This window comes from Corvus kubaryi, unplaced genomic scaffold, assembly GCF_017639235.1.
Source record: "Corvus kubaryi isolate FWS band 111438036 unplaced genomic scaffold, C.kubaryi_AGA036_p1.0 71, whole genome shotgun sequence".
Taxonomy (NCBI): Eukaryota; Metazoa; Chordata; class Aves; order Passeriformes; family Corvidae; genus Corvus; species Corvus kubaryi.
This window is the reverse complement of record NW_024582059.1, coordinates 17,441,294-17,467,937: the sequence shown is the minus strand read 5'-3', so window position 1 is coordinate 17,467,937 and position 26,644 is coordinate 17,441,294. Positions and strand designations below refer to the sequence as shown.

At 40.9% G+C, this 26,644-nt stretch overlaps 1 protein-coding gene across 5 annotated transcripts in view; it reads left to right on the top strand.

Annotated features, from left to right (window-relative positions):
- ZNF827 (zinc finger protein 827) overlaps positions 1-26,644 on the top strand; it is a 100,743-nt gene that overhangs the window by 17,276 nt on the left and 56,823 nt on the right. For 4 of the 5 annotated variants that reach the window (XR_006019872.1, XM_042049626.1, XM_042049628.1 and 1 more), the window contains exons 2-4: positions 6,866-7,876; positions 12,473-12,645; positions 22,356-22,827. Coding sequence is in view for 4 of the 5 variants with exons in the window: in XM_042049626.1 (XP_041905560.1) it covers positions 6,866-7,876; positions 12,473-12,645; positions 22,356-22,827 (1,656 nt within the window). In the remaining variant the exon portion in view is untranslated. The remainder of the gene's footprint in view (positions 1-6,865; positions 7,877-12,472; positions 12,646-22,355; positions 22,828-26,644) is intronic. The other variant, XM_042049627.1, reaches the window with a different exon arrangement.

The following is a 26,644-nucleotide window of genomic DNA, read 5'->3' as shown; positions in this document are numbered from 1 at the left end:
CATCCATCATTCAAGTTCTCTTTTGAACTTGCTTTTGGGGGAGATCAGACTTGTCTTTGTAAGGTCCTATCTTGTGGTCTGTCAACCAGCCCTGAGAACCTTCAACGAGTAGTGACAGCTCTCCTCAGGAGAAACCATGTATTTCTGTCCCCTTCCATGGATACTTGCTGACAAAAGATGGATCTTTTTGGCAGGTAATGAAACCCTCTTGGCACATTTATTCTGGGGCTTGCAGCTGAAGGTAGAAGGCCACTGCCTCTCTTTCCCATCTACCACAACTTTCCTCTCCTTTGAGGGACAGGAAATAAAGGCAATTTTATGTTGTCTGTGACAAGCTTTTTCAGTAATCTGTCCTGATTCTGTTTTTCCTTGGAAGAGTCCATCACACCTGGATTCTGCCTTTGAGAGGAAACTGAGGTGTTGTACATGCATTTTGATATTCTATGGCTGTCTAGCAGTTTGCAAACCTGAATATGTAATACTTGGGCACATTCTGTTGTTTGTGTGTATAGGCAAAGTATCTTGAAGAGTTCTAGTTACTGCAAAATAATTAATATTCTCTAATCTTTTTTTCCTTTGAGTCCTTTTTCTAAAAAGCTGTACTAGAGAAATTGCTAGGTGAATATTCTGGGGTTTTTCTTGTATGTGGATTTTTTCAAAGTCACTTTAAGTTAGGGATGAAAGTAGGGAATATATGCCCTGTCTTTAAAAGCTGTGCCTTCCATTTCCCCTCTTCTCCTTCCCTCCAGTTAGGAAAATCATTATCTTGGAAGATGTGGAGATGAAATACAGAGTCCTACCTAGAGCTTCTTTCCCTGTCTAATTGTGTGAGTTTTTTCACATAACCTAAACACAGGGGAGAAGGACCAAACAGAAGAGCTGTGGCTTTTTGGCAAATCCTTCTTGCAGCTGTGCTGCTCTCTCTAGGTCAGCCTGCAGTAGAGAAATTTGGTTCAAGCACCAGCAACACTACTAAACCATTTTGTGAGGAGGTCAAGAGTTGAATAATCATCCTGTTGATAAGGAGTGAGCCAGAAATTCCATTCAAAGAGGATGGTGACTTCCTGTGCTGCTTACCTGTTATAGGTCACAGAAATCGTGAGGGGAAAATGGGGGACCAAGGGCACTCTAGCACGACTATTTATGTAACTGTGGCTTTTATGTCTTATTTGCTGCTGTAGATATATTCTGCCTTTGCGTTTTTATTAAAATCATGATTTTCTAGCAAGCATGCCTATAGGAAAATCAACACAGCTGCTGCTCTGGATATACAGCCTCATCAGATGGGGCTGTAAGTGCTTTATAGAGGTGGAGACTATGGGGTGTTGGTGCACAGTGTGCCCAGCTTCTTGGAGTTAGTCTTACAGCACACACATTTGCATGGTTTGGTGGGTGTGGAAACCCATAAAAGTTGATCAGTCCAAAGACATTACATTCACTTTTTTTTTTTTTTTTTAAATTTGAAATGCTTAAAAATCAGCCTGAATGTCAAAAGGGTAGTTTGTAGGCAGGCAGCTAGACTGAGCAATTTATGTAGGATACCATAGAATAGACTTTCCAGATATGACTGTCATTTTTAGGTCTGTGCCTTCTGGTTTCTATAGTACCTGATTGTGAAATCAGCAAGGGCTTATGTGCAGCTGACACCCAGAGAAAATGTGAATTAGAAAGTGATGTGATATTAGCAAGTGGTCTATTGTAATTGTTCTTTACTGTGGCTAAAGTGATGCGCTTACACAGTTAACCTAAAGGGATCTGTTGTATTTCGTGCTTAGCTCCTTCATTCTTTTCTCCTCTATATTATCTGGTCTGCAGAGGTAAAGTGGAGACATGGGCAGCCTGTGCTGATCTTGAATTAACAGCCACCGTGTGATGGGAAAATGTGTCTTATTTGGATGTGATGGTAACAATCGAGATGGAACCTGGGTTACAGCAGTAGAGGGTATCCTGAACTGGACTGCCAGGACAGTGAATTCTGGCCTGTGGCCTCATTCCTTAGTCCTTATTTGAGGGTTCTAAGAAAGCATTCAGGAAGGAATAGAACAAGACTACCATCCTGGAGGCTAGATATGAGCCTACCAGTTCGCTATCTGTCTCACCTCTCCTTGTCCATGACTGGTTAAAGGCCTTTACAGTTGTCCTTGCCTTCTTGGTTGTCAATAGTTGCTTCTCTTCATTCATTCCACTTTTCTTGCTATTGCTGATAAAAGTCACCCAAGGCTAAGTCCTAGCTTGCTGAGGTATTGTCTCTGCCTTATTTTTGATGCATCTGCCTATTTACTTGGCCTTAAACTGATTGCTCAGCCGAGCCAGTCGGTGTTTCCGCAGAACTCCTTTTGGATGGCTTCCTGCTTCATTTAAGTTTAATGCGTTCTTTTAAATTCTTTAGGTATCTTTGCAGAGCTCCTCAGTTCCCTAGTGTAAAGCTATCACTTAATCCCAGCTCTTTCAGTAGGCCTAGGCACAGTGCTCAGTGTAAAATAATCCAAAAGATGGTTTATGGTAGGTGCTAGAGATGAAATGATGGAGTTGTTGGAGCAGAAAATTAGGAAGATGATCGGGGTGTCAAATGAACAACAAATGCAATTGTAACTTTATTTAGATTGACACAAACTTGAATGATCATATCTGAAATCCTTATATAGATCAGGATAATTGATAGCAAGATTATAAAGATGAGGTTTGGCTCTCCTATGTCTTTAAATCCTGGTTCTGTAGGTTCCCAGTTTTTCCTTGAAATGTAAGTGCTGAAAAAAGGGCAGTTTTGATTAATTTATCTCATCAACAAATTTCCTGTATGCATTTCTTTGAAATTATTTGACTTCTGTCTACTTTTGTGTTTGCTTTAATTTTCATTCTGTAATCCCATCATTACAATTTCCATATGTTTCATATCACTGTAGCATATGGGGTTTTGTATGGAAGTTCTGTAATTTACTCATTACAGTGAATGATCAAAGTGGAATTTTGTCCTTAGCATGAAAAATCAGTTTCTGGCGTGGGTTCCTTAGCTGTAGCCTCTTCTCAGATAATTTCTAGTGTTTCAAATGGTGTTCTTTCTGTCATGTTCTCGTTGCCCATATCTGTTGCTCAGTAACACAACTTTGAGACTCTTCCCTTTCCTGTAGATCTAACTGAAATATCACTGATATTTCTCCCCTCCAAGTCCTACAAAGTGGAGCTGTGGATCACCTCACACTTGCCACTTTCAGGAGTGGCATGTGTACATTGCACTGGGTACAGTGAAAGTTTCCAGCATTTGAACCAAGTGGCTCAGAGTATAAATCAACAAACATGTTTGTCTTTTTCAGTTTTCAAATATAAGTAGTTTGAGCAAGTTAATATTTACATTTCTATTGGCACCAGGGTCAGATTCTAATCAGCACTCAGAAAAAAAGGGCAGATGGTCACAAAGTGAAATAACACTCTTTGGGATCAATAAGATTTGTCTGTCAAACTGATCTCTTGAAGAGGAAAATGAACTTCTCTGTATTTGAAAACAAGCAGATGAGTTGGCGAGCGAGGGAAACTGGCACTTCTTCAAACAGTGCTTTCTGCACACATTTATGGCTTTGCCAGAGATGGATACATGGGCTACATCAGTGGCAGCAGTCACCCAGCAGTACTTTGGTGCCTTTTGTCATTGGTGACAGGAGTGGAAAATATTTTTTTGAGGCTCCTGGGTGCTGTGATGTGATAGTCCTGAAACATGCAGGATGTCTGTAATTTCCATTAGCCTCTGCCAGTGGCAAAAGGTTTGGGAAGCAGTTCTCATTTCAGAATTGCTCTGGAAGTCAGGAAGAAGCGGTATTAACAGGTCTTGACTCTTGAATTGTGCTTAGAAGAGCTCCATAACTGTGTTGTGAGAGAAGGGAGAAACATGCAATGCAGATTTCTGCCACAGATGTGAAATACAGCTGAAATATCTTGACAGACACATGGAGGTTGGCTCCTGTTTCAGACAAACTTGGTCTGAGTGACCTGTGAACCCCCTGGGTTCTGAAGGAAGGTTTTATATAATTTGAAATTATAAAGAAGTTGTTGGATTGGGTTGATTTCTCCTGGAGTTCTCAAGCTTGTTCAAATTCTCAGGCTCACAAGTCAATGTGAATTAAAATTCTGCCCGAAGGCCTTGAAAGGCAACTTTGCTTAGAAATGAAGTTGCCAGGCTTCACTGTTCTGCTTCTAAACCAATTCACTGGTGTTTAAAGGGAGGCTTGACTGAGCTCATGATAAGGCACTGATGCTGGTTTTTTCAGCATTAACCTCACAGCCTTCAAATGCAGTGGGCTTGGTGCTGCAGCAGCTGGGAATTACTGAGAAGAGGAAAATTAGAACACTGTCAGCAGTTAGAGGTCTGATTTCTGGCTACAGAAAAAAAGCTGCACTGGTGGGAAAAAAAGGTATCCTGCTGGCTTTTGGGATAGTGAGGCTGCAGAGGAAATTTGCCCTTTATTATAGAGGCTGCATGGAGCTTTGAGAGGGCTTGAGTGGTCACAGGTAGATTAGCAACAGGAGAGGGAGCTCTCAGTGCGTTACCTAAAGAGGAGGGAAATCCTGGGCTTGGGAGCAAGCCTTTAAATGAAGAGTCCTGCTCTCATGCTGCTCCCTGTCAATAACGTGGTGGCTGCCCTTCCGTATTGGCAAGACCAATGTGGAATGTGCATGTCTGGAAAAAGAAAGAAATTGAGGTACATGGCATGGAACAGAGAAGTTTGGGGGTTTAGTAAGCTGCAGATTTCTCTAAAACAAAAATCCAATCCCTCTTGGATCCATTTACACTTAAATATGCTTCAGACTGTAATGTTTGAATGGCTTTCTGGGTGAAGGGAAATGCAATTCTCCCTCCCTATGAATGGATGGGAAGTACAGAGACAGAGAGAGTGGAGTTTGCAGGGGAGAGGTTGTTTAAACAGACAAGTGTAAGTGGTAGGAAGTAGGCTAGCTCAGGCTGCAGAGCTGTGTAGTGGTGTCAGCTCCAGGCTGTGTCCCAGAGGATGTGCCCTGCACTTGGTGTATCACTTCAGAAAAAGTGCCAGTAAGATGCTTTTTTGGCTTCCACTCCAGAACTTGTTTGCATCTGGGATGAGTGAATGCAGCACTCATCTGAGCGCACCCAGCTGTACAGACATGCTCAAGTTACTTTTTTAATGTTCACGGGGTGAAAAGTGAATACATTCAGTTCTCCTTTAACCTGCATAAGTGCTGGTTCAACTGATTAGCATCTCTCTCCTTTATTTGAATGTGCATGGTAGTGGCCTTTATGCACGTTGTTGCTGAGCCTGTGATGTTAACTTGGACAATACCAAAATAATTCTAGCTAAGAGCTTGTTTGGCTTCTGTTTGTTTTGAAAAGGGAATATGCTAGACCTCTTCTGCTTGAATTACTAATCTAAGGTAACTGAGTGTGTTTACTGCAGGCTTCTAAAATACCAGTGCCTTTTTTTCCAAAGGGTTTTGAATGAAAGAAACTTCCTGTGAGAGACTATTCCTCATATTCTGTATAACATGAAAGAAAAAAAAAAATCCTTGCTTTCAGTGTGTAGGTTTATATCTCTGTAGTCATGATACATTTGTCTGGGGTTTTCCTCCTTAAATTCTTTGCAAAGAAGCAAAGCAGTCAAAGCAATAATAGAAATCTAAGTTTTTATTCATTAACTTCTCTCCAAGTTTTGTAATTTGCTGGAATTAAATTGGGAACCTGGGAATAATACATGATCATAGACACAATGCATATCATGCAGGCTTATTTCCAAATGTCAGTGGAGGGTTATATTAAATACTTTTGTTTTGCTGTAGTGTGATTACAAAGATACTTGTGCAGCTTGGGACATTGAGTATAAAAGCAAGAAATGTGAGAGGTGTCTGGCAAGAGAAGATAATGAGTTTAATTCTAGCATTGCTATTGTTCTTTTCTGTGTTCTGATTGGGCAGGAAGATCTGCAAAAAAAAAAAAAAATAGTTTCGGTCGCATCTGTATGACTTTGAATCTCTGTCAGGAAGAGGAGCAATCCAGGGTCACAGTGCTTTAAACACTGGCAGTTAGGTCTCAGGAGAGACTCAGGTGTGTTGCAGTTACCAGAGAAGAGAAAATGTAACTTAACTGCAGTGAGACCAACACAGTTCTTTTTTTTTTTCCTCTTCAGCTAAGCTAAGTTCAGTTAAGGGTGATCTTTAAGACTTTATTAAACAGTGACAAATAAATAAGAACAACTAGTGTCTGTATAAGACAACACTGTGTGGATGATACTCCTTTCCCAAGTAGTTGGAGAGATGAGAGCTTTAGCCTGCATTCATGTATTAGTCATTGCTGCTCTTCAGGAAAGAATTGTGAAATATCAGTGCAAATTTTATTTTATTTTATTTTATTTTAGATAGGGGTCACTGCAGGATTTGTCTGAGATTTGAGTAACTACACATCTGATCTGCTTTTGTGAAGGCACACATGTGCTGGCTGTACAAATACACAAGTATCCAGTAATTTCTGGTCTGTTAAATCCCTGCCTTTTACCAGAGAGTTCATAGTATTTTGCAGGATGTACAGACTATGCCAATAAAGAATTGTTTGCAATATATGAATATATATTATATTCATATGTATTGTTGCAGTTCTGTCTGTTGTAGTTACACAGACTGAAAGATGACAGGTTTGTCATCATTTTGTCTTCTAAGAAAGATTTATTCATTTTGAAAAGCTCTTTTTTTTCTGGTCACTGAATCCAGGCTGATTGCAAGCCCATGCACTTTAGGGGACGCGTGTTAGGGGACTGTTCAGGAGGGTTGTGCAGAGGTCAGTCATGCTTCATGCTATGAAACGGCTTTATGCAGATTTGGGAATAATGCTGTTGTTCATGGTTCCACACAGATGGTACCAGACAGGAAGAAGTGGAAGGTGAACTCAGTGAAGAAGAACGCTGGTTTGGGAATTCTTCAGAAACTCCTTCGGAAGCATCGTATGGAGAAGTCCAGGAGAACTTTAAGTTGTCTCTTGAGGACAGAATCCAAGAGCAGTCCACCTCTCCCGATACCTCTTTGGGAAGCGCAACACCGAGCAGCAACGCAGCGGAGCTGGGATCCATTGAAAATGAGGCACTAAGAGACACGCTGCAGAGCAAGGAGCACCTTACTCCAGATGTGTCCTCTCTGGGTGAAGAGGAGCCTCCTGGTCCAAACAAGCCACTGAGCAGTAACCTTAGGCGGCTCCTAGAGGCTGGCTCCCTCAAGCTGGATGCTGCTGTTACAGTCAATGGCAGAGTTGAGTCCCCCGTAAATCTTGGCTCAAACATCTCCTTCTCTCCACCTGCTCACCATGCCCAGCAGCTGAGTGTGCTTGCCAGAAAGCTTGCTGAGAAACAGGAACAAAGTGACCAATACAATGCAGGCAGTCACTTTATATGGAATCAAGGTAAGTGGTTGCCAAACTCAACCACCACCTGTGGTTTGTCCCCTGATTCAGCTATCCTGAAGCTGAAAGCTGCAGCCAATGCCGTTCTGCAGGACAAATCTTTTTCCAGGACTGAGGACACGATAAGATTTGAATCCTTTTCCTCGCCTTTTAGCTCTCAGTCTGCCAGCTCCACGTTAGCAGCTTTATCTAAGAAAGTGAGCGAAAGAAGCATGACTCCTGGGCAGGAGCACCCGCCTCCGGCCAGCTCTTTCCTTTCCCTGGCTTCCATGACCTCCTCAGCTGCCCTTCTCAAGGAGGTTGCTGCAAGGGCTGCAGGCACCCTCCTGGCTGAAAAGAAGAAATCACTGGTTCCTGAGGATCCCCTGCAGCTTTCAGAGATGAAACAAGAGAAAGCAACTCCACCACAGTCTTTGGAATTACTGCTACTACCAGTCCCTAAGGGAAGAGCATCCAAACCCACTAGTACAGGTATGGATACAATTTGAGCCACTAAGTAGAATGTATTTGTTTTGCTACAGGCTTATATAACATCTCTTCAGTGGGTCTGGATTTGGTTTGATTCTGTGTCTTATGAAAATAAGAAATAGATACTTTAGGTGAACAATAGAAAAGCTTTTTGAAGTACCACTTTGAGACCAAGCCATCACAAATGTTTCCCTATTTTAAAGGTATAAGTGTACAGTTTGGTACTTTTTTTTTCCCTTTTATTCCATACAATAGTATTTTCCTCTCTTACCAAGTTTAGAATGTGTCCACAAAAATATTTAATGGAGAAGATCAAAGAATCCCTGTTAGGGAGCTCACAGTATCAGTGAGCATGTACAAGACTAGTGCTTTTGAAATATTGGACAAGGGAGAATTCTCCCTCCTGCTGTCTCTGTCACAAATGGACTTTTGTATAATGGCTTACTACCCTGTCCTAATTTACCAGAGTATATTATTATGTTGCCACTTTTCATTAAAATTTTTTTACAATGCTTTGTTGTTAACAAAAAAAAAATCCAACTAAACTGCATTTCTCTAATTTGCTCAGCAAGAACCATTTTACACGTCTGACTTTCCTCTGTCAGTTCCAGCTGTTGACAATCAAGGATTCAGGGTTACAGGGAAGAAGAAGCAGCTGTCTGGGTAACAAAAGCTTTAAAGAACTGGCAAGCCATGCAGGGGAATTTAAATGATCCATCTTCGAAATAAGGATAAATAATTTCTTTCATCTCTTTCTATAAAAAGTTCACATCATGGATTCATATTTCTGGTGGAACATATGGCTTCAGGTGTCATCAGTGTCCTGTTGCAAAGGAAAAGGATGCACAAAGTGGTTTAGTATATTCCAGCTCTTTCAGGCTGAGTTTTATCAGGAATACTAGCCTGGCTGCACAGGTGTAGCAAGCCAGTGTACAGATATGAAGCCTGACATGGATGTTGTGTAATTGCACTGCTGTTTTTTCTGGCCTAACCTCTTTGTTTAGGGGTATTATGAGGTCTGGTCAAAACTCATAGGGTAGAAGCTATTGGATGGACAGCAATGCTTATCCCTCCCTTGGAAGAGGAGGGAGAGGGATGCAATGAGTTGCAGCCAGTACCAGTTTTTGCTCTGTGTTATACATGTGTTCTATCAACACTTAACTGCTGTATTTTGCCAAGGCAATTAAAGTGGCAAACTGTTCTTGGCATGGGCCTGGCCTAAAGTTTTCATTAGTTTAGATGAAGTCCTTCTTGGACTAACATAAGCTAAACCAGGAAAAGATCCTTTCATTTGGGAATAGGAGTACCCACAATGGCTACACCAGTGTGAATGTGGGCATTAATTTAACTCTCCCCATGAGGACTGGCCTTCATGAAAGAAAGGCAGCAATGCATAGAAAGGAAGTAGGGTTAAAATTTAGTTGAAGTTCTTGGTTTATTTCCTACTGGGGAAAAAGCTGTTCACACCACTGGGGAAAAGTATGTGGTTGTAGTAAAATCCAGGTTCCGTGTTTGACCAAGAAACTGGGGGATTTGTCTGTGCAGTTTGTATTAGAGGAGTGCTCTGTACCAGTGTGCTGGTAGTACTGGCACTTTATAAACTAGCTCTGATGCAGCAAATTCCTAGCAAGTATTCTCTTTGCTGAAGGCCCAAGCGCACTATACTGCTAAAAGGTAACAACGGGGGCTGACTGCCTCAAGTCCTTGGTAACTAAGGAACAACTTTTCATTTTTTATTCTACATGGGACCAGTATCCCCAGAAGAAGGGTGTTTCCTTCCACTTCATGCACACTGGGCCGACGCCAGTTGGCATCCAAGCAAACTTTAGTGTAATGTCCATAACATTTACTGATATGCTATGAAGTTTTTCCTCTCTGAATAGTGAACTGAAGTTAAAAAGCAAAGCATTGGTTAGCATATCTGTGTGTTGATTATGGAAAGCCAGACTCTTTTATGCCTTCAGCCATGGAGAAATACAGCTTGTGAGAAGAGGTCACATTTAGTGACATTTGATCGAAGACTTCTCTTCTGTAAAAGTTGAGTAAAGCTGCATGACCCTCCTGAACATGTGTATTTGCTATAAAAATAAATGTCACACATACCTAATTCCTTTTGTGAATAGAACCTTATGGCACTAAAAAAAAAAAACAAAACTTATAATGATTTATCTTTTTGTGTCTGTCTGGTTGCTCCTTGAGACTTTTTTTGTCTTGTTCCCAGAGAGAAGCATCTTTTCTCAGTAGGTATAGCTTGAGAGGTCTTTTTCCCCCCCTCTCATACTTTGAACTTTTAATGCACTGATGAGTTTGCTTTGCTGTCATGAGTCTGATTTGCTTCCCCACCAGCAACAGGTACCTTTGGTTATGAGATCAGTACTCAGTGAGGTTAATTAGATGTAAGTAAGGAGCAGCAAAGATGGAGGCTATTTAAAGAGGAGTAAGTTAATAGTAAGAGTATGCCTGCTGCTCTTTTGTCCACCACGTTGAGCTATTTGCTCAGAATTATTTCAGGCAAGAAGCTGGAGTCATGGCTTATCCAGAGTGTAGTTGCCTCTGAAATGGCATGTCAGGTTTGGTCAACCTAATCATTACTTGCTTTTTTTTATAGTAAAGTGGTACAAAGACCAACTTTTCTATCAATCTGTTAATATTGCAAATTTTATAAACTGCTCACGTATTTGGAGTGAAGTTTAGAAGGAAGCCTGGAATAGCTGTTAAGTTCTGATAGTTTTGAAAGAGTGTGGATGACAGACCTTTCTTTTACTGACTAAATACTTATTTGGTGTAACTTAATGCCTGTGATGCTTGCAATTTTGTTCCCAAAAAGTGCTTTGGGGAAGCACTGGCTGATTCTCTCCTCACTGGAGTAACATTGTGGTGTAAAACAGGCATCAACATGAGTGAAGGAAAGCTGAAACCCATTATTTTCTTTTTATTCTGAGCTTCATGCAGTATAGTATAGAGCTAATGTGGCTCAGCTTTGGAGCACACTGGCACAATTCTTGAGTAACACTAATTGTCACTGTTACTGGTGAAGTCACATGCATTCATCCTACTTGTTTGTATATTTTGTAATGTGCTAAATCTCCATTGCTTCATCTTGACTGCAGATTTATTTTTAAGGGGATCAAAAATAGGTAATAACTTGTTACACATTTCTCTTCTGGATGATAACCAGAGGCTGGAGAAAAGATGTGATAAAAGGAAAAGAAGTGATAGGTAAAAAAGCTACCCATGTATTTTTTTCTGCGGTTTGTCTTTTCCCTGCCTTTTGTGAAGAAAAAAAGTCAAAATGTTTTAAAACAAGCATAAGCAGTTACAACTTTAGTTTTGGCTTCCTCTTTAGAGATGCAGAGATTTGATATTTTAAGTGTGATAGAATATTTTACAAGGAGAATTTCTGAGCTTGCAGTAGTACATGCTTTGGCATTATGTCCCTTTCTGTACTTACATAATGACTGCCTGATCAGTTGAATTACAGTGGTTTTGTTTCCTACTTAATAGCAAGAATTGTATTTTAGGACATGACAAATCTTTCTGGAGGTTTTTATCAGTTAGTTCCTCATCAAGGGAATTTGATGTTTGCTATATCCTTATAAGTGATAGTAATGAGATTAAATAGTCTGAGAGAATTTTTGAATAGCAAGATGCACATTGCTGAGCTGTGGATATTTGAAAACAGTCCTGTGTTTTACAGTGAGGAAAAGAACATCCCGTTCCACTGTAATAGTAGGCCTTTCTTTATAATAATGAGAGAAAATTGTTGTGAGAGGTTGGATGGATGGTTAGTTGTGCAAAGTCAGCAGCAAGGAATTTCTCTTTCCTTCAACCTTGTGATGGTTTGGCACTTGGAAGATCGAAGCCGCCAAATCCTTTTTTTAGGTGAATTGGGCAGTAAAGCAGGGTGCAGGCATTTAGGAAGGCAGCAGATTTAAAGCCCTGGCAATTAGAGGAGCAGAAGGAAACCTATGACCTGAAGACCTTTGATGGCTGATGCTGCAGCATATCTGCTTGAGCCATAACTAAACAATTTCAGCAGCCAGACTTCTGAAGTCTTTCACTTCTGGTGTTAAATGTATCTGGTATGCAATACCAGCATGCTTTTCAGTTAAGTTGCAGATTCTTCTGTTTATATCCTGCTTCCCTGCTGGCTAACCATCAGATGTGGAAATGGATCATTTTTTAACCATTAAGCATATTTTCCATACTCTGCTACAACCAGCCTTTGATAGGAAATGAAGCTGAAAAGTGATGATTATGAGAGGCATTCATCTCAGTGCAGTTAAATTATAAGGAACATTAGGACCAGGTGAGAGAGAGAGTAGCATCCTCTACTGATTAGTGAAAGGAAGTTTGGGGCATTAACCTTTAAAAATTATGGTGACCTTTCTCAGAGGGATAATAACTAGATCCAGGGGAAAAGATATACATACAGAGGTGGAACTGAAACTTCTGGTACCTGTTGTTGTTTAACTGATGTGTCTCTTTACAGATGAAACTCTAGCATTGAGAAATGATATCTTGAGTATGTTTACAAGGGGAGAGTATTTGACAAGTGGCTGTAAAGGGTCTTCTCTTTTTCTTCCCCCTTCTGCTAAGCCTCAGAAGAAGAAGGGGGAAAACCTTTCCAGTGTCCCATCTGTGGTTTGGTTATCAAGAGGAAGAGTTACTGGAAACGGCACATGGTGATTCACACAGGCTTGAAGAGCCATCAGTGCCCACTCTGTCCTTTCCGCTGTGCACGCAAGGACAATCTCAAATCACACATGAAGGTAAGCGCAGTCTTTACTGACAATCAAAATACTCAAATCATCAGTCAAAAACTGATAGTATAGCAAAGCTATTTCATTTTTATTTGCAAGAACAAAATCTCCCTAGTGGTACTACGAATGATGCCTGTACTTAAGTAAAGAGACCATAAAAAGAGAAAGAAATAACTTTTATTCCATTGCTTGCCTTTCCATTTTATGCAATGTGGAAACTGCCTTGGGTTATGTTAATTTGGTGCAGCACAAGCTGTCTGTGACTGGTTCAGTTCCAGACCCGGAAGCACAAGAAGCAGGGATGTTGGTTGGGCTGACACCACACAATCCTATCAGTGGTGCTCTCCAGGATGCCAGCTAATAGCCCTGCATGCCAATGTCTCACATTAGGTGGCCAAACCAACTTGGTCAGCTCTAGCAGGGTTCTCTCCATTGCTTTCTACAGCTAGGCCTGCAGTTTTAACTTTTTTCTTTTTGTAGCTTTTAACTGCGGGTACTTCAGCAGTGAATCATCCACACCAAAATGAATTACACATTTGAAACCAAAACATTACAGTATATGTCTCCATTAAGTTTAAAGTGTGTTTTTAACTCAGCCTAAGTTTTGGGCTCAAGCTGAAGATGACCTTTTGAAGGAAGCAACATCTGTGTTGACACAGGAAAATATATAAGTGTGAAGAAACTCAATGTCTGCTTAGCTGAAGTACTATGTTGTTGCAACACAAAGTGCCATGTCTTGCAAGCTGTAGAATATTCTTGATGAAGTAAAAATGGTGCCTGTCCTCTTAGCCCTTTGATGAAGAAGCTGAAGTGAAAAAATCCCCCTTGTTAATGCAGTTGAGTTTTATAATACTAGTGAAATATTTTATTATAGTTCCCATTTTGTCTGTTTTAGATGAATGTGTGTAACTGTATCAGACTGGTGTGAGGGGGGACAGAAAAGCCTGTTCAGGTTTCATGTATGCTGTCACAGAATCTGAGCTTACTGGACAACAGCACGGCCTTGCTTACAGTCAAGTAACTGTTCCCTTTTGTGTAAATAATTCAGATTCCTGTGGTCACAGCATCAGATCTTGCCATGGTTTAAGTTGTTGCTAGGTCTGAAATAATCTCTCTAAAGAAGAATCTCTCTCTGAAGGCTCATTCCTTAACACTTCTACTGTAGATCAATGCACTCTTCCCAGGCATCCTCAGTGTATCCTTCTAATCCTTATCGAGTAAGCTCAGTGTTTATCTCTCTCTTTTAGGACTTGGTGTTCCATGTTGACTAGAGGGCACAGATGGCCATCCTAAGCAGAGGATGAATAGATAAAATGGGAACACAGCATGGAGAGGAAGTGTGGGGCTTTTAGTTTGTTTGTTTTCAGCTGTTGACAGCCTGTGCAGAAGCCTGCATCACCTAGACGCTTACCTCTCCCTGGCAAAGACCTGTTGTTGTCCCCTGCTTTGTAAAGGACATCCCTATTATTCCCTGCAGAGATAATTGTTCTCTGCATTTTTTTGCCTTACTGGCAAAAATTGTTACTTGAAGGTTGAGGATCTGTCCCTTCCTTTTTGGCATGGTGATTTCTGCAGGTGGGCACAGGTAGGATGTTGGAGAACATCAGGGACTTTTTCACTGTGTGTTCTCAAAGTGATGGCTGTCTGAGGCCCTTGTGCTCTTTTCTGTTCTCCTCCCAGCATTAATGCTTTCATTATCTGAGTCTGCATCTACTTAAAACATACTTCCTTGTACAGTCATGTAGCGTGTAGTGGTAATTGTTTGGTAATATGGTGATTATGGCCAGGTAATGCTCAGTTAGAAATCACTGAGGTCAGAGTCAGGCCTGCATGACTCGATGTGAGAGATTACAGCCACCTTCAGCCTTACTGTGGAGGCCGGATCTGAAGTGTCCTCAATCGCTGCAGGCCAGTCATGCAGGTCACAATGGACTTGGGCATCTTCGCTGGTAAAACTGTCCCTATTTGAGGTGAAAGCAGTTGTCTTACAAAACCAGGCCGTTTGCATTTGTTTTTTGGTCTTACAGATAGATGTAAAGAATCACAAGCACAACAGTCTGAAAGATGTTTTGTTTCAATCAGTTTCGTAGGCTTTCCTCAGTTGGCTAGACCATGAATAAAAATATTTTCTATCACATCAAAATTGAAACAGGTGAACGAGGAAGGGGCATGTTAGTCTTGTGTCCAAAAGTGTTAGACATAATTTGAATTCCTTTTTGTGGAAGTGTAAATCGATAACAAGATTAAAAATAAAAAATACCAGATTTCTTTTCTTATTATAAAACAGTGCTGCCTTTAAATCTATGTGTATATGATACTGTAATAACTGGCACGTATATAAGCCAACAGCATTCAAGATGGACACCAAAAATGGTACAGTACAGCTGGGAGCTACTTGGGATGCAGTGTTCTGGTTATGCCGGTTGGGTGTTTGGGTTTTCTTACTGTCTTAGTATCCTTTGGGAGCTAGCTGGCCTTACTGCCTTCCTGGCAGGCAGCCCATGAAGGTAGAGCTGCTTCTACCTCTCCACCCCTTTCTCCCTATGTGTCAGCTGTGGCTACAGATGAAGACTCATTTTTCAAAACCAAATAAAACCACTCAGAACTGAGGTACTGGGCTGGTGTTTGTCATTCACTACAGGCCAACTTTTATTCCAGGATGCTGTAACAAACCAAGCTTTTTTCCTTTATGCTGCTCTTTGGTTTTCAGTTTTTTCTCTCTATTGATAACAGGCAAAATGTGTTGAGGTGTTTTGTCCAGCTGCAGTCCTCAAACTCTGATTGTTTTGTCTTTGCTTCCTCCTAGGCAACCTAACCATGAGCTTGAACCGCCTTATTTTTTTTCCCTAGGTTCTTGTAGGCATTCTCCGTTGAAACTGGTTATTTGGAGATTTAATTTGCATGAGTCGTCTGTGTGTCCGTGTGGGCCTTCCTTACTGTGTGTGTCTTCAGGCTAATGACCAATAACTATATAATATATATACTGTGTAATTTTGTGATAATTATCACGTCTAAGTGACTGACCCAGAACACAACGTTGCCAACATTTTTGGTGTCTCATCCCCTGCTATGGAGAAAATCTTAATAGAGAGCTGGAATGATTTCAGCCCTGACCTATATTCAGAGCTGCATGTGCTACCCACCACATGGATGAAGCTTGCTTCCACTAGGGGCACTTTGCCAGGGCCAACTCACAACTGGAGGCGAGGAAGTGAAAGGCGCAAGAAGGGAAACAGAAGGAAAGTTTCCACACAGACACACAACAAACAAGGGGAGCTGAGTAGCCTGCCTTTTAAGGCACTCAATGTTGACTGTAATTGTTATATTGTGCTTAGATTCCACAGCGATAGACACCTTAGAGAACTCCTAAAATGGACACAGTACTGAATTTTATTAGTCTTTTTTGGAGGCAAATTGTAGTGCATGCATAACCACAAGTTTGGGCTCTTATTCCCAGGAATCTGAGGGGAGCATCTCAGCAGCTGGTTCTGGTACCATAGCATGGTTTCCAGGGATGCTTAGAGTACTGAACTGAAAATGAAGCTGGACAAAATGAATGAGTAACTGAGAGCGGTGTCTTGTCCAAGCAGGCAGCAAGTATTATGCTTGAGTCCTTCTCTCTCAAAATATATATTCAGGTGGAATATGTTTTCTTCTTGAGGGTGTATCTTATGTACTCCTTCTGCAGAAAGCAATGGAAAGTTGTGGTGTAATTCAGCAAGATGTAGTCGGGTTTTTCTGTTTTTCGTGGTCGGGATTACATTTTCCTCAGGGCAATACCACAAGCATCAGTCAGACTTTGGCCAATTGGTGCCTTTGGATCATGCACATATCTTGCTCAGCAATTGGTGGACAGATAGGCTGTGAGATCATACAGATACGTTCCAAGAAAGCAACAGGATATTAGCCTGAGCCCTTGGAAGGGGGAGTGAGGAAGAGGAGCATATGGCCAAAACCAGTATCTATAAATGTTCCTTGTGCTGCTGTATAGACACAAGGCAGAAGTAGGTGAGCTAGCTGTTGTAGCAGTGGAAAAGAAGTTTGGCATTGTGAACACACACTGAAACATGTATGATAGAAAATGAGGGAAGAGAAGATGAAGCTTAACAGGAAAGTTCAATGCAGTGGTAGGCAGGTCATGTGATGCTCAACCACAGGGTTTTCCTGCTTGTGAAGAGGAGCTATCTCAGTAAGATCCAGATTAATGTTCCTGTCTAATACAAAGACGGTTATAATCAGCCTCGCAATTAGGGAGAGGCTATTAATTATGTGATAGTGGGAACCAGGAAAGGTCCTGAGGAATGTGGCCAGGTGCTCAGTGCCCATTGGTGATTTGCTTTTCCCTCTTTCTTCCTCAGCTACTGTCAGACAACTGAATAAGCTTTCCTAATCCACTTTGGTGTGAAGTATGGGACTGGTTCTTTTTAAAGCATCTTCACCTTCTTGGGAGAGGGAGGCTGGCTGTGTTTTATGGGAGAGGGTTTTGTTTATTTTTAAGTTAAACTTTAGGAGCCCTGGGAGGCACCTGTGATTCCATGACCTCCCCATCAGCTGAGGGGAGGTAATGCAAACTTGCACAGCTTTTCAACACACGAGATCTGTGCCCAGAGTCTCAGACAGGTACCACAAGTGACTTAAAGTATCTACCTTTTAGTTGCACTTTTTGCATATGAGACAAGGATAAGACAGGATATGCATTGCTACCTTAAATATTTTCAAAAAATAATTTTTTTAACACCTCGTCCAGTCCAGCCCTGGAGAGAGGCTTTTTCCCCCCTTTGTTCTCAAGCAAAGCAAGGAAATAGTTTAAAAAAGAAAATACTATATTAATAACATGTGTCCTGAGGGGAAGGATCATATCAAAACTAGCACCGTAGCACTCAACTTTTGAAAATGCAATATTTTAAAAATGAGGGAATTTGTTAGAAAAGAGCATGAAATGAAAAGAGGGCACCTGATAGATGTAAAATGGAAAGTGTAGTCAATTTTTAAAATAATAGCAAAAAACCCTAGTTAAATCCCACAAATGAAATGTGAATGCCTGTGTCTCATCACCAGAAAGGAGAGTCTGTGCAAAGCATTACCCATCTTTAGGGAAGGGAAAAGATCAACTTTAGCAGCACTACAAAACTTGCAGGATGTGCCTGTGTCACCCTTTTCCTCACCCCTACTCCTGTTTTACCCTCTTGGGTGGGATCACATATATTTGTAACTGTGCCACATCTGTATGGCTGGTAAATCAGCAGGGATGTTGCTTTTAAGTATGAAAAGATGATTTAAGAAGTGGCTTATGATACCAGGAAAGTTACAAGGTCCACAAAAAAAAAAAGTAACAGAAAACCCAGCACAGTGATACAAATGATGTGATAGGATAGGGACATGTGGTTTCTGTAAAAGAAAATTGTGTGTTCCTCTACTAAGATGTTTTGAGCATGTCAGGAAAATCACGGACTTAAGAATCAGTGGAAATTTATGTGGTCTATGAAAAAAGCCTTTGGCAAAGCTTCTCACAGAGAAGCTGCCAAATAAATTAAGCAGTGTGATGTACTATGGCAAATTAGAAATTCACCAAGAGATGGTAAAACAAAGGGTAGGAAGGAATTAGCAATTTTAAGCATGACAAAAGGCTAACAGAGGGGTGTTCCATTACTAAAAGTGGAATTGTGCATATTTTAGCAAATGTGATCTACACAGAGTGATGACTGTGGGTAAGAGAATTATAGATGGTACAACCCTATGTGCATGAATTGAGATTAAGAAAAGCAAATCTTGAAAGGGAACAAAAGGAGGCTGGCTGGCTGATAAACAAGGGGGCAAATGAAGTTATTGTTGACAAATAGAAGGTACTGTACCTTGGAAACCAGAGTCTAATAATGCACCTGGCTGTCAGATATAATGAACTGTAACTGCTCAGGAAAAATATCTGGATATTGTTGTAGACAGTTCAATGAAAACCTTTTCTTGGCACATTAGATATTTGAGTGTCTGGAGAATAAAACAGAAATAACACTGAAAATGTAACAATGTTACTATTAGCATATGGTATGCTGCCACTCCTGGTCACTGCATCAAAAAAGATATGAGAATGGAAGGGGCTTTAAAAGCTGGCAGTGAAAATTATTAGTGGGATGGCAAGAAAGGACTCCCTTTGGAGAAAGAAGCTGAAAAGAATGGGACTGCCAGGAGGGTGAGAGATGTGTGATCAGAATAATGTTTGATAGAGAAGATAAACTGAACGGCCTCTTTTTTTCTTTCTTGTAACGTGAGAATGAGGAGGCAGCAAGAGAAACTGAGAGAAACAAAAATTAAAATTTTTTGACTAATAGATAACTTGTACCCAAGTCCTCAAACAGGGCATAAAGTTTGTGAGGACACTATAATTGTTGAAAATTACTGCATGTGTCATAGCAAGCACACACTGAAAAAACTGCAGAACCACAAAATATCATTTGAGACTGGGCAGGCTGTAGGGTTAAAATAAAGACGATACAAGTACTTTGGTAAGTCAAGGAGAACATCCGTGGTTAAAGGAAATAAACTCTGAAGCCAGAAGCCCTTAAGTGGTTCTGGCATAAGTCAAACAGTAGTTTTATGGGATTTTGAAAGAAGCATTGTGTATGAGCAGGTTGTGCACTGTGGTTTGTTGCAGCGTAATTCAGAGACATCCAAATCTGGCAGCAGCTGGGCTCAGACTGGCACTTTGGGGAAAACCTGCCAGCTGCCCTCTTGTCTCCTCCTGCCTGTGGTTCTTGCAGGAAGAGCCTGTTTGAGTCTAAAGAAGACATCTGATGGTTTGGGTAGCATTAGCACAGTGTAAGAGCCATTCTCTGCCTCTTGGAGGGAGCAGGCAGCTTTTTTGGACTGTAACTCTGCGTGGCCTGAATCTCCCCTGTGGTTTTCTGTGTAGCTCTACAGGGTTTCTTGTTTTTTATTCGGCAGCAAGTAGTTGCTGCCTTGACTTTTCCCCCCAAATGGCAAAGAGTGGCAATTCTTGGCTTTTTTAGCTGCTGTTGAATGGGCAAATAAGGGACAGCTTTTCCTTTAAAGCAAAGCTGAAATTGCTCTAGTGTTCAGATTTTTAAATTATTATTATTTATTTTTGAAAATAGAAGTTAAAATCTTCTGGTGGGAATAGACTCTGGACATTTGGGGGTAAATATTTGGCTTAATGGGTTTTTTTTCTTTTTCTAGATCTAAAATTTTTCCTTTCAATACTCAAAATGTTTGGGTTTGAACTCTGTCATTTCTTGGCTATGAGTTATAAACGTTCTTTATTTTATGAGAAATCCATTGGTGATGAATTTACTGTCTTTGGGCAGGAGAAAAAAATCCAAATCAGATGAATCAGTGGCTCCTATTTTCATCCATTCTCAAAAGATATTGCAGGGGTGGCATGCCATACTCCCAGGGAGAGAAGGTGGGCTCCCACACAGGCTTTGTCACCCGCCTGCAGCAGTGACAGCCTTCTGAAGGCATCGTATTGATGGATGTGATAGGGGCCTCTGGAAGATGTGGTTAAATACATAGGCAGGGACATGTTGATTGAAGGGGATCCTGGAGAGAAACCCTGGCACACAGAATCTGTGGGTGTAAGAGATAAAGTTGCCATGGTGAGGGTGCTCGCTGCCCTGAGTACATCTTGGTGTTCTCTGTGAAGAGTGCTTACACACTGCTGTGCTCACAGACCATCCTGCTTCCAGTAGTGTAGAAAGGCAATCTGCTTGGCATTTTCATTGTAAACTGCTACTAATATTTAGAATTTATTGTGCTGCTATTCTTCTGCAAGATTACTTTAAATCTGTGTTAGGTTAGCATTAGCTACTTCCTTTTTTTTTTTTTTTTTTTTTTTTGGTCATTGTCAGGTGCAATTATAAGATTCCAGAATTGCTTTGTGTGTAAATGTCATGCTTATACAGTATTGAGAATTTCATTCTGGTCAAGAGAAATTCTCTCTTGCAATCTGTCTAGCACCTCCAGAGCCCCCAAAGAACCACTGAATGAAAAGCTACACAGCACTGGTGAAATGTGTCTTCACTGAATGCAAAATGTACAAAAAGAGGGACATCTCCCAGCTTCACATTTTAGCAGACCTGAGTTGAGGGATTGTGTAGAGCTGGAAATCCTGGATCTGAGCTTGTGACTGAATTCCTCTTACTATATAGGAAATGAATCAGGCCAAGTCTACAGCCATGGGAGAGTCCAGCCTGAATTCTTCCAGAGCCCTGTTTGGGAGATGCTGCCATTACCCCGGAGCTCTGCAGTGTCTGCACCAGGGCCCTCAGGATCTAGATCTCAGCTCTGCAGGAGACTGGAAGGTGCTGAAAGCCTTAGCTAAAGCTAGGTTTTCCAAGTTCCCTCAGTAGATCTGCTGCCCTCAGGGCTTTTGGACTCCCAGGCTGTAGCAGGAAGCCTTGGATCCCTGGCACAGCTGGCTGCTTCTGAGCCAAGCCCAGGTAGCAGGGAGAAGGAAGAGTGCCATTCAGTAGGGTAGGGGAATCACACCTTGTCTGCCAAGAGTTCATCAAACCTCTCCATGTTTCAGGTGAAATATTTTGCATTCAACAAATTGCCATTTTCCAACAAAAATCTGTCTCACTGACATGTTTCCAACCAACTTGAGTCACAAGTGAAAGCGAATGTGTGGAGCTCAGCTGGTGCCAGTGTGCCCTGATCACATGTTCATCTATTAGTAAGGAACAAATGTATGCATTTGCCAGCTTTTTTGCAGGGAGTAGCCTGGAGTGCTGCTGTCAGGATTTAAAATTTATTTGTAAAGCCATAGCGAAAAGATTTTTCAACAGCCCTGCTGTTATTATGCTGGGCTCAGTTGTTCCTTCCCTTTAATGAGTACTGTATGAAGCAAGACATTGTGTAATTATATGTATATAGCTTATATAGTTTAATGAGTGTGTCTGTTCATATAATATGTGAGCCATTACATACAGATGGATGGAGTTCCCTTTAAAAGGTAATCGGGATCAAGCCTGAGGATACCAGGCATTGTATTCATACTGGAGCATGCAGGCTCTGTGACAAAGAGCCTGTAGTCAAAATATGAGGGCAGTAAGATTAACTAACTGTGATCCTTAATTGACTGATAAACTAGACAGAGAGAGATGGCAGACACCATCTCTCGTGCTTCCATTTTATCATAGAAGAGCTGTTTATTTTCTGGTAGAATTAATTTGCAGCAAACTGTTTCAATAGCTCCTCAGTATTGCCAGGTGCTGTGTTTTTACTCTAATGATACATAAATCAATGATGGACATTGCTGTACTGGTTGGGTTGTTTTTTTTTTTTTGCTGGGTCGCTCTGAACAATTTTTATTAGTTAGGTTGCACAGAGTTATGTTTGTTTTTTAATCAAGAAAGCTATTAGTTATAGCTTGGAAGTCTTTATGCACTGACAGGTCATCAGGATCTGGTTGTAAGGGTTGTTTGATCCAAAGCAGACTTCATGATTTCCAAGCTGCAGAAACAGATGTTCCTGATTTTTTTGTTTTCACTTGAGTCTGATGTTTATGTTCTTTAACTTGTGTGAAAGAATCCTACTGTTCTTGGTGTCCGACCACTTTCCAAGTGCTCAGAATGAAGAGTTCACTCATTAGTTAATATTTTCTTTTTTTTTAAATGGTGTGAGAAATGCAGAGTTGAGATTTCTACAATGCTATTAATCTGCTTGGCTTAATATATGCTTTTATCTTTCACCTCTTGAACCAGGTTCATCAGCACCAAGACAGGGGTGAGACCTTCCAATGCCAGCTATGCCCTTTTACGTCCTCCCGCCACTTCAGCCTGAAACTCCACATGCGTTGCCATCAACATTTCCTCAGGACAGAGTCTAAAGTGAAGGAGGAAATGCCAGAAACTGAGGTGAAGGGGTCACCACAGCTAAACAGTGACTCCTGCCCGGGACCACAGAGGGAAGGAGCAGGGCCTGACCTCACTGTATCCAAAACACCTGATGTGGCTGGGCAGCCTGGTGGGGGGGTTCCACCTTTGCTGGTGAAAGAAGAGCCCAAAGATGACACTGGCGCCTCAGCTGCACCTTTTGCTCTTAGCACTGTTGACAGAGCCCCCAACAACACAAAGCTGAAAGACTCCTCTGACTTTGTGGCCAATACAGCATCAGCACTATTCAGCCAAGATATCTCTGTCAAGATGGCATCAGATTTTCTTATGAAGCTGTCAGGTAATTGAGCAGCAACATTGACTGCTCCTTTAGGAGCTAAGAGACAGTTTGTCTTGGGTTTGTTAAGTCATGGAATTGCAAGGAGAAAAAATTGTACCTTCTTAACTTATAATTCCTTGTTTCTTTTGATAGAAGAGGTGTATGGTGGAGGGCAGAGGGGAAGCAGTGAGAAGAGAGGGGTTTTGCTGTTTAATTGCTGGGATTAGGAGTGAGAACTGTTTATCCAGGCTTTCATGTTCATTAGCGTTTACCTTGGCAAATCTCTTGTGGTGTGTTTTCCAGGCATGCTGAATACCTGTAGTTCTAGTCTGAAATCACTGAGGGTCACCAAGGTGTCCAGCATGTTCAAAAATTCAGTTCTTAAGTTCTCTGCCTTTACCCATCTGTTAAAAAGGACCAATAAAGTATTGGTCACCTTCCTTTCCAAATAGTATTTGAGGTCTATGTAGTAAATACATGTGAAGTGTGAATGTTACTGCTTTTGGGTTTTGTTGTTAACACTTCTTTTAAAAGAAGAGTTGTCCTAGAGATTCATGTACAGCTTTTCTTTTTTTAATTATTATTATTTTAATTGAACTCCATATCTAATGCCAAGCATGTGTTTAGTGTTTTCTCACTGTTAGATTATTGCTTTAAGAATGGTATTCATACGTGAGACTGAAGTGTAGGATGTGTTTAGGGTGGATCTGTTATATTTTATGTGCTCTTCTATTGATTTGACTGAATAGTTCAGAACAGTTGATATGGTGGGGAGGTGTTCTATGCCAAATGTTTTCAAAATTGGCCTTGAATTTTTGAAGAGAAAGAAGTCAGGAAAAATGTCACTCAAGAAACTTCTGTTTCACAAGGAGATCTCAATCCTTATGGGAAGTTTTAGACATTGGAGACAGAAGGTAACCTTTTCAATAGAAAATAATGTCAGCTTTCTTCTTTAAATGGAAAGTAAGTTATATTTGAGCAAATTTTGTTGTCAGGTAAACTAAGGAAATAGCTCTGTCTTAATGCCTAGCCTTGGTGAAAACACAGCCATTTGTTTAGGAAAATCCTTCTCTCCTCATCTTCCCAGATCTTTCTACCTTTGGGATCACAGTTCAGTGAGGAATGGAATAGAATGGGTTAATACAAGAAATCAAGACTGAGGCTTCATGAAGCCAGCCAGAAAAAGAGAAAACAGCTGAGGGCAAGCAGGAGGTGAATTGGGCTGGCACAGATGGTTTGCTGTGTTGGTTGGAAGAAGCCACAGGACTTACCCCTGAAAAAAAATTAAATAATCTGTCAATATAAATTATTGCTCTGACTGACAAAAAGCGGGCAGGATGAGTCTGTTTTGATTTGCTTGTACATTTCTGTACTTGAGTTTCAAATTTGGACTTGATATGAAATCCATCTTGCACTGTCAAACAGCTGTCCCACACATGTTGTTGTTCCGAAGTCGATCTTAAATTTGGGTTGCTGTGCACGAAGAGGCTCTGCACGTCATCAGGGCTGGCCTGGGGAGGGTGGTGCTCATGATGGCTGCGTGTAGCAGCAATGAGAGCAGGGTGCAGGAGAGTGGGGAAAGCCTGGACACTGAGAGAACATGCAACAATTTGGTGTGCAGCTTTTCATGTAGCAGTTGATGGGAAACTGTTCCCAGTTTGGCGGACGGTCATGTTTTCAGTGTCTGATCTATTGGCATCAGAGAAAAGATACAAGTGTACATTATTCATGCAAAAGGCCTATGCAGTTATTTTATGGTGACTTACTAAAGGTCTTGAAACCTGACTTGTATGCACTGTTACCTAGCAACATGTTATGAAGTCGCTGGGGGAGCGAGATGTATCTGTAATTTCGGAAGTGCGCGTATTTGGATTAAAACGTACTGCCAGTCACCAAATTTGCTACACCAAAAGAGCAACGTCGGAAGGAAGGGAATTTCTTTTCTTCTGAGATTTATATTGTGTTCCATACATTTAGTTCATGCTTTCCTCAATACCGAGTGCATAAATTTGGAGTAGAAGTAATTCTCTTTTAGCAAGTTGGCTGAGTATTAGCTGCAGCTTTGACGGCTTGCTCTGCTGAACGGAGTTCCTTTGAGTGATTTCTTTATTACAGCAGTCTTGTTAGGCCCATCAGAGCTTCAATTATTTGCCCTACCTTTCCAATGATATAAATCTTTTGACATCTCAAATTGTATATGCCAGTTGTAAGAGCTAACACAGATTTTTCGAGACCAAATTATGTCAAAACAATCTAATTTTCTTCTCTGACAGGCCTTGTGGCTAAGAAGGAAGCAGTAGATAGATGTAAAGACTTCTAGAATTTGGCATTTATTCTTATTGAATATTGATGTTCTAAATGAACATTTATTTTTGCTTGCCAGTGTTTATTGCTCCTCTTTTTCCTTGGTGTCAGTTTGTATACTTCCAGTTGCATGGGAAACCTGCTGAAGTTCATCCATCATATCCATGTCTCTCCAGAGACGGGGGTGTCACATGTGACAGTGCCAAATGCTTGGCGCTAGTCCAGGTAGACAAGGTACCCCTGTCCACCAGGGAAAGCCACCAAAATTGGCCAGGCATGATTTGCCCCTGGTGAAGCCACGCTGGCTCTCACCAATCACTTCTTTGTTTTCCATGTGCCTTCACACAGTTTTCAGGAGAATGGAGATTATAGTAAATAATCATAAAATCATTGTAATTAGGACAAAAAGTAACAGGACCGTATTGCTGTAAGGTTTAAGTTAGCATTAGGAAAATCTTTCCCAAGCTGAGGTATTTGTACCTCTGTGATAGTTTGGCTGGAGAGATTGTGGCATCTCTGCCACTGGAGAAATGTAAAAACAGCTGCCTGTTTATGGCTGGTCACATATTAGGCAGTAAGATGGACTAAATCTGTGTATCTCAATCAGTGGACCATGGGATGTCATAAGCAGTGGCAAAAAATGTCATCCAAACAAAAACAAGCAGCAAGATGTAGAGATGCAAATTGGGGAAAAAAATAAAGATGTTCAAAGACAGACCTGATTTGGAGTGGGCCAGAGGTGAGTTATGGTGACACTGCTCAAAACAGCCACTCAGGTTTTTTTCAGAGAGGCTCAGGGGAGCTTTAGATTTAAAGAGATTGAGAAATACTGGTGTGGACCTTTTGGAGACCACTTCATCCCCAATTCTGTGCCATTGCTTGCTAGAAAGATCTTCAGTTATGTGTTTTATGAAATAATGCTTAACACAAATCATCAAATGTAAATCTAAAAATTAGAACAAATTTTGAAATTTTCTTTCCAGATTCTATTCTCTAGGCCCTAGTATAAGGTAGGGGAGGCTTTTAAATTCACAAGAAATTTAAAAGGGTTCTCTGAAATTTCATTCAGATTTATTTGTAAAGACAATTAGCAGATGACTCTTAACACATTAACAGAGGAGTATTTAAGCATGGGCATGTCTTTACCTTCAAATCTTCCCCCCTCTGATTTCAGGAGGCTTGCTTGTACACTTTAAGTTTTCCCAGTGTTTTGCTGTATCAGTGCTTTGCCAGAATGTTTTCCTCCCCCAGTCCATTAATTCCATTTTGAAACTTTCTAACAGCATTCATATCTTAATTTGAAGAGTTTTTGGTTTTCCTGTTTCAAGGGTTTCAGTGGCAGACATTATACAGCACATCTCTTTAAATACTGGTGTCCTTCCACCCACTTTTGAGGCTTGGGTTTTGTTGGGGGTTTTTTTGGTAATAAAAAATGTCTTTCACAATGATCCAAACTACAATGGCCAGTGGACCCTAGTGATGCTATTACTGTGGCTACATTATGTGCTGCAGTAACTTTTAACATTCGGAAATA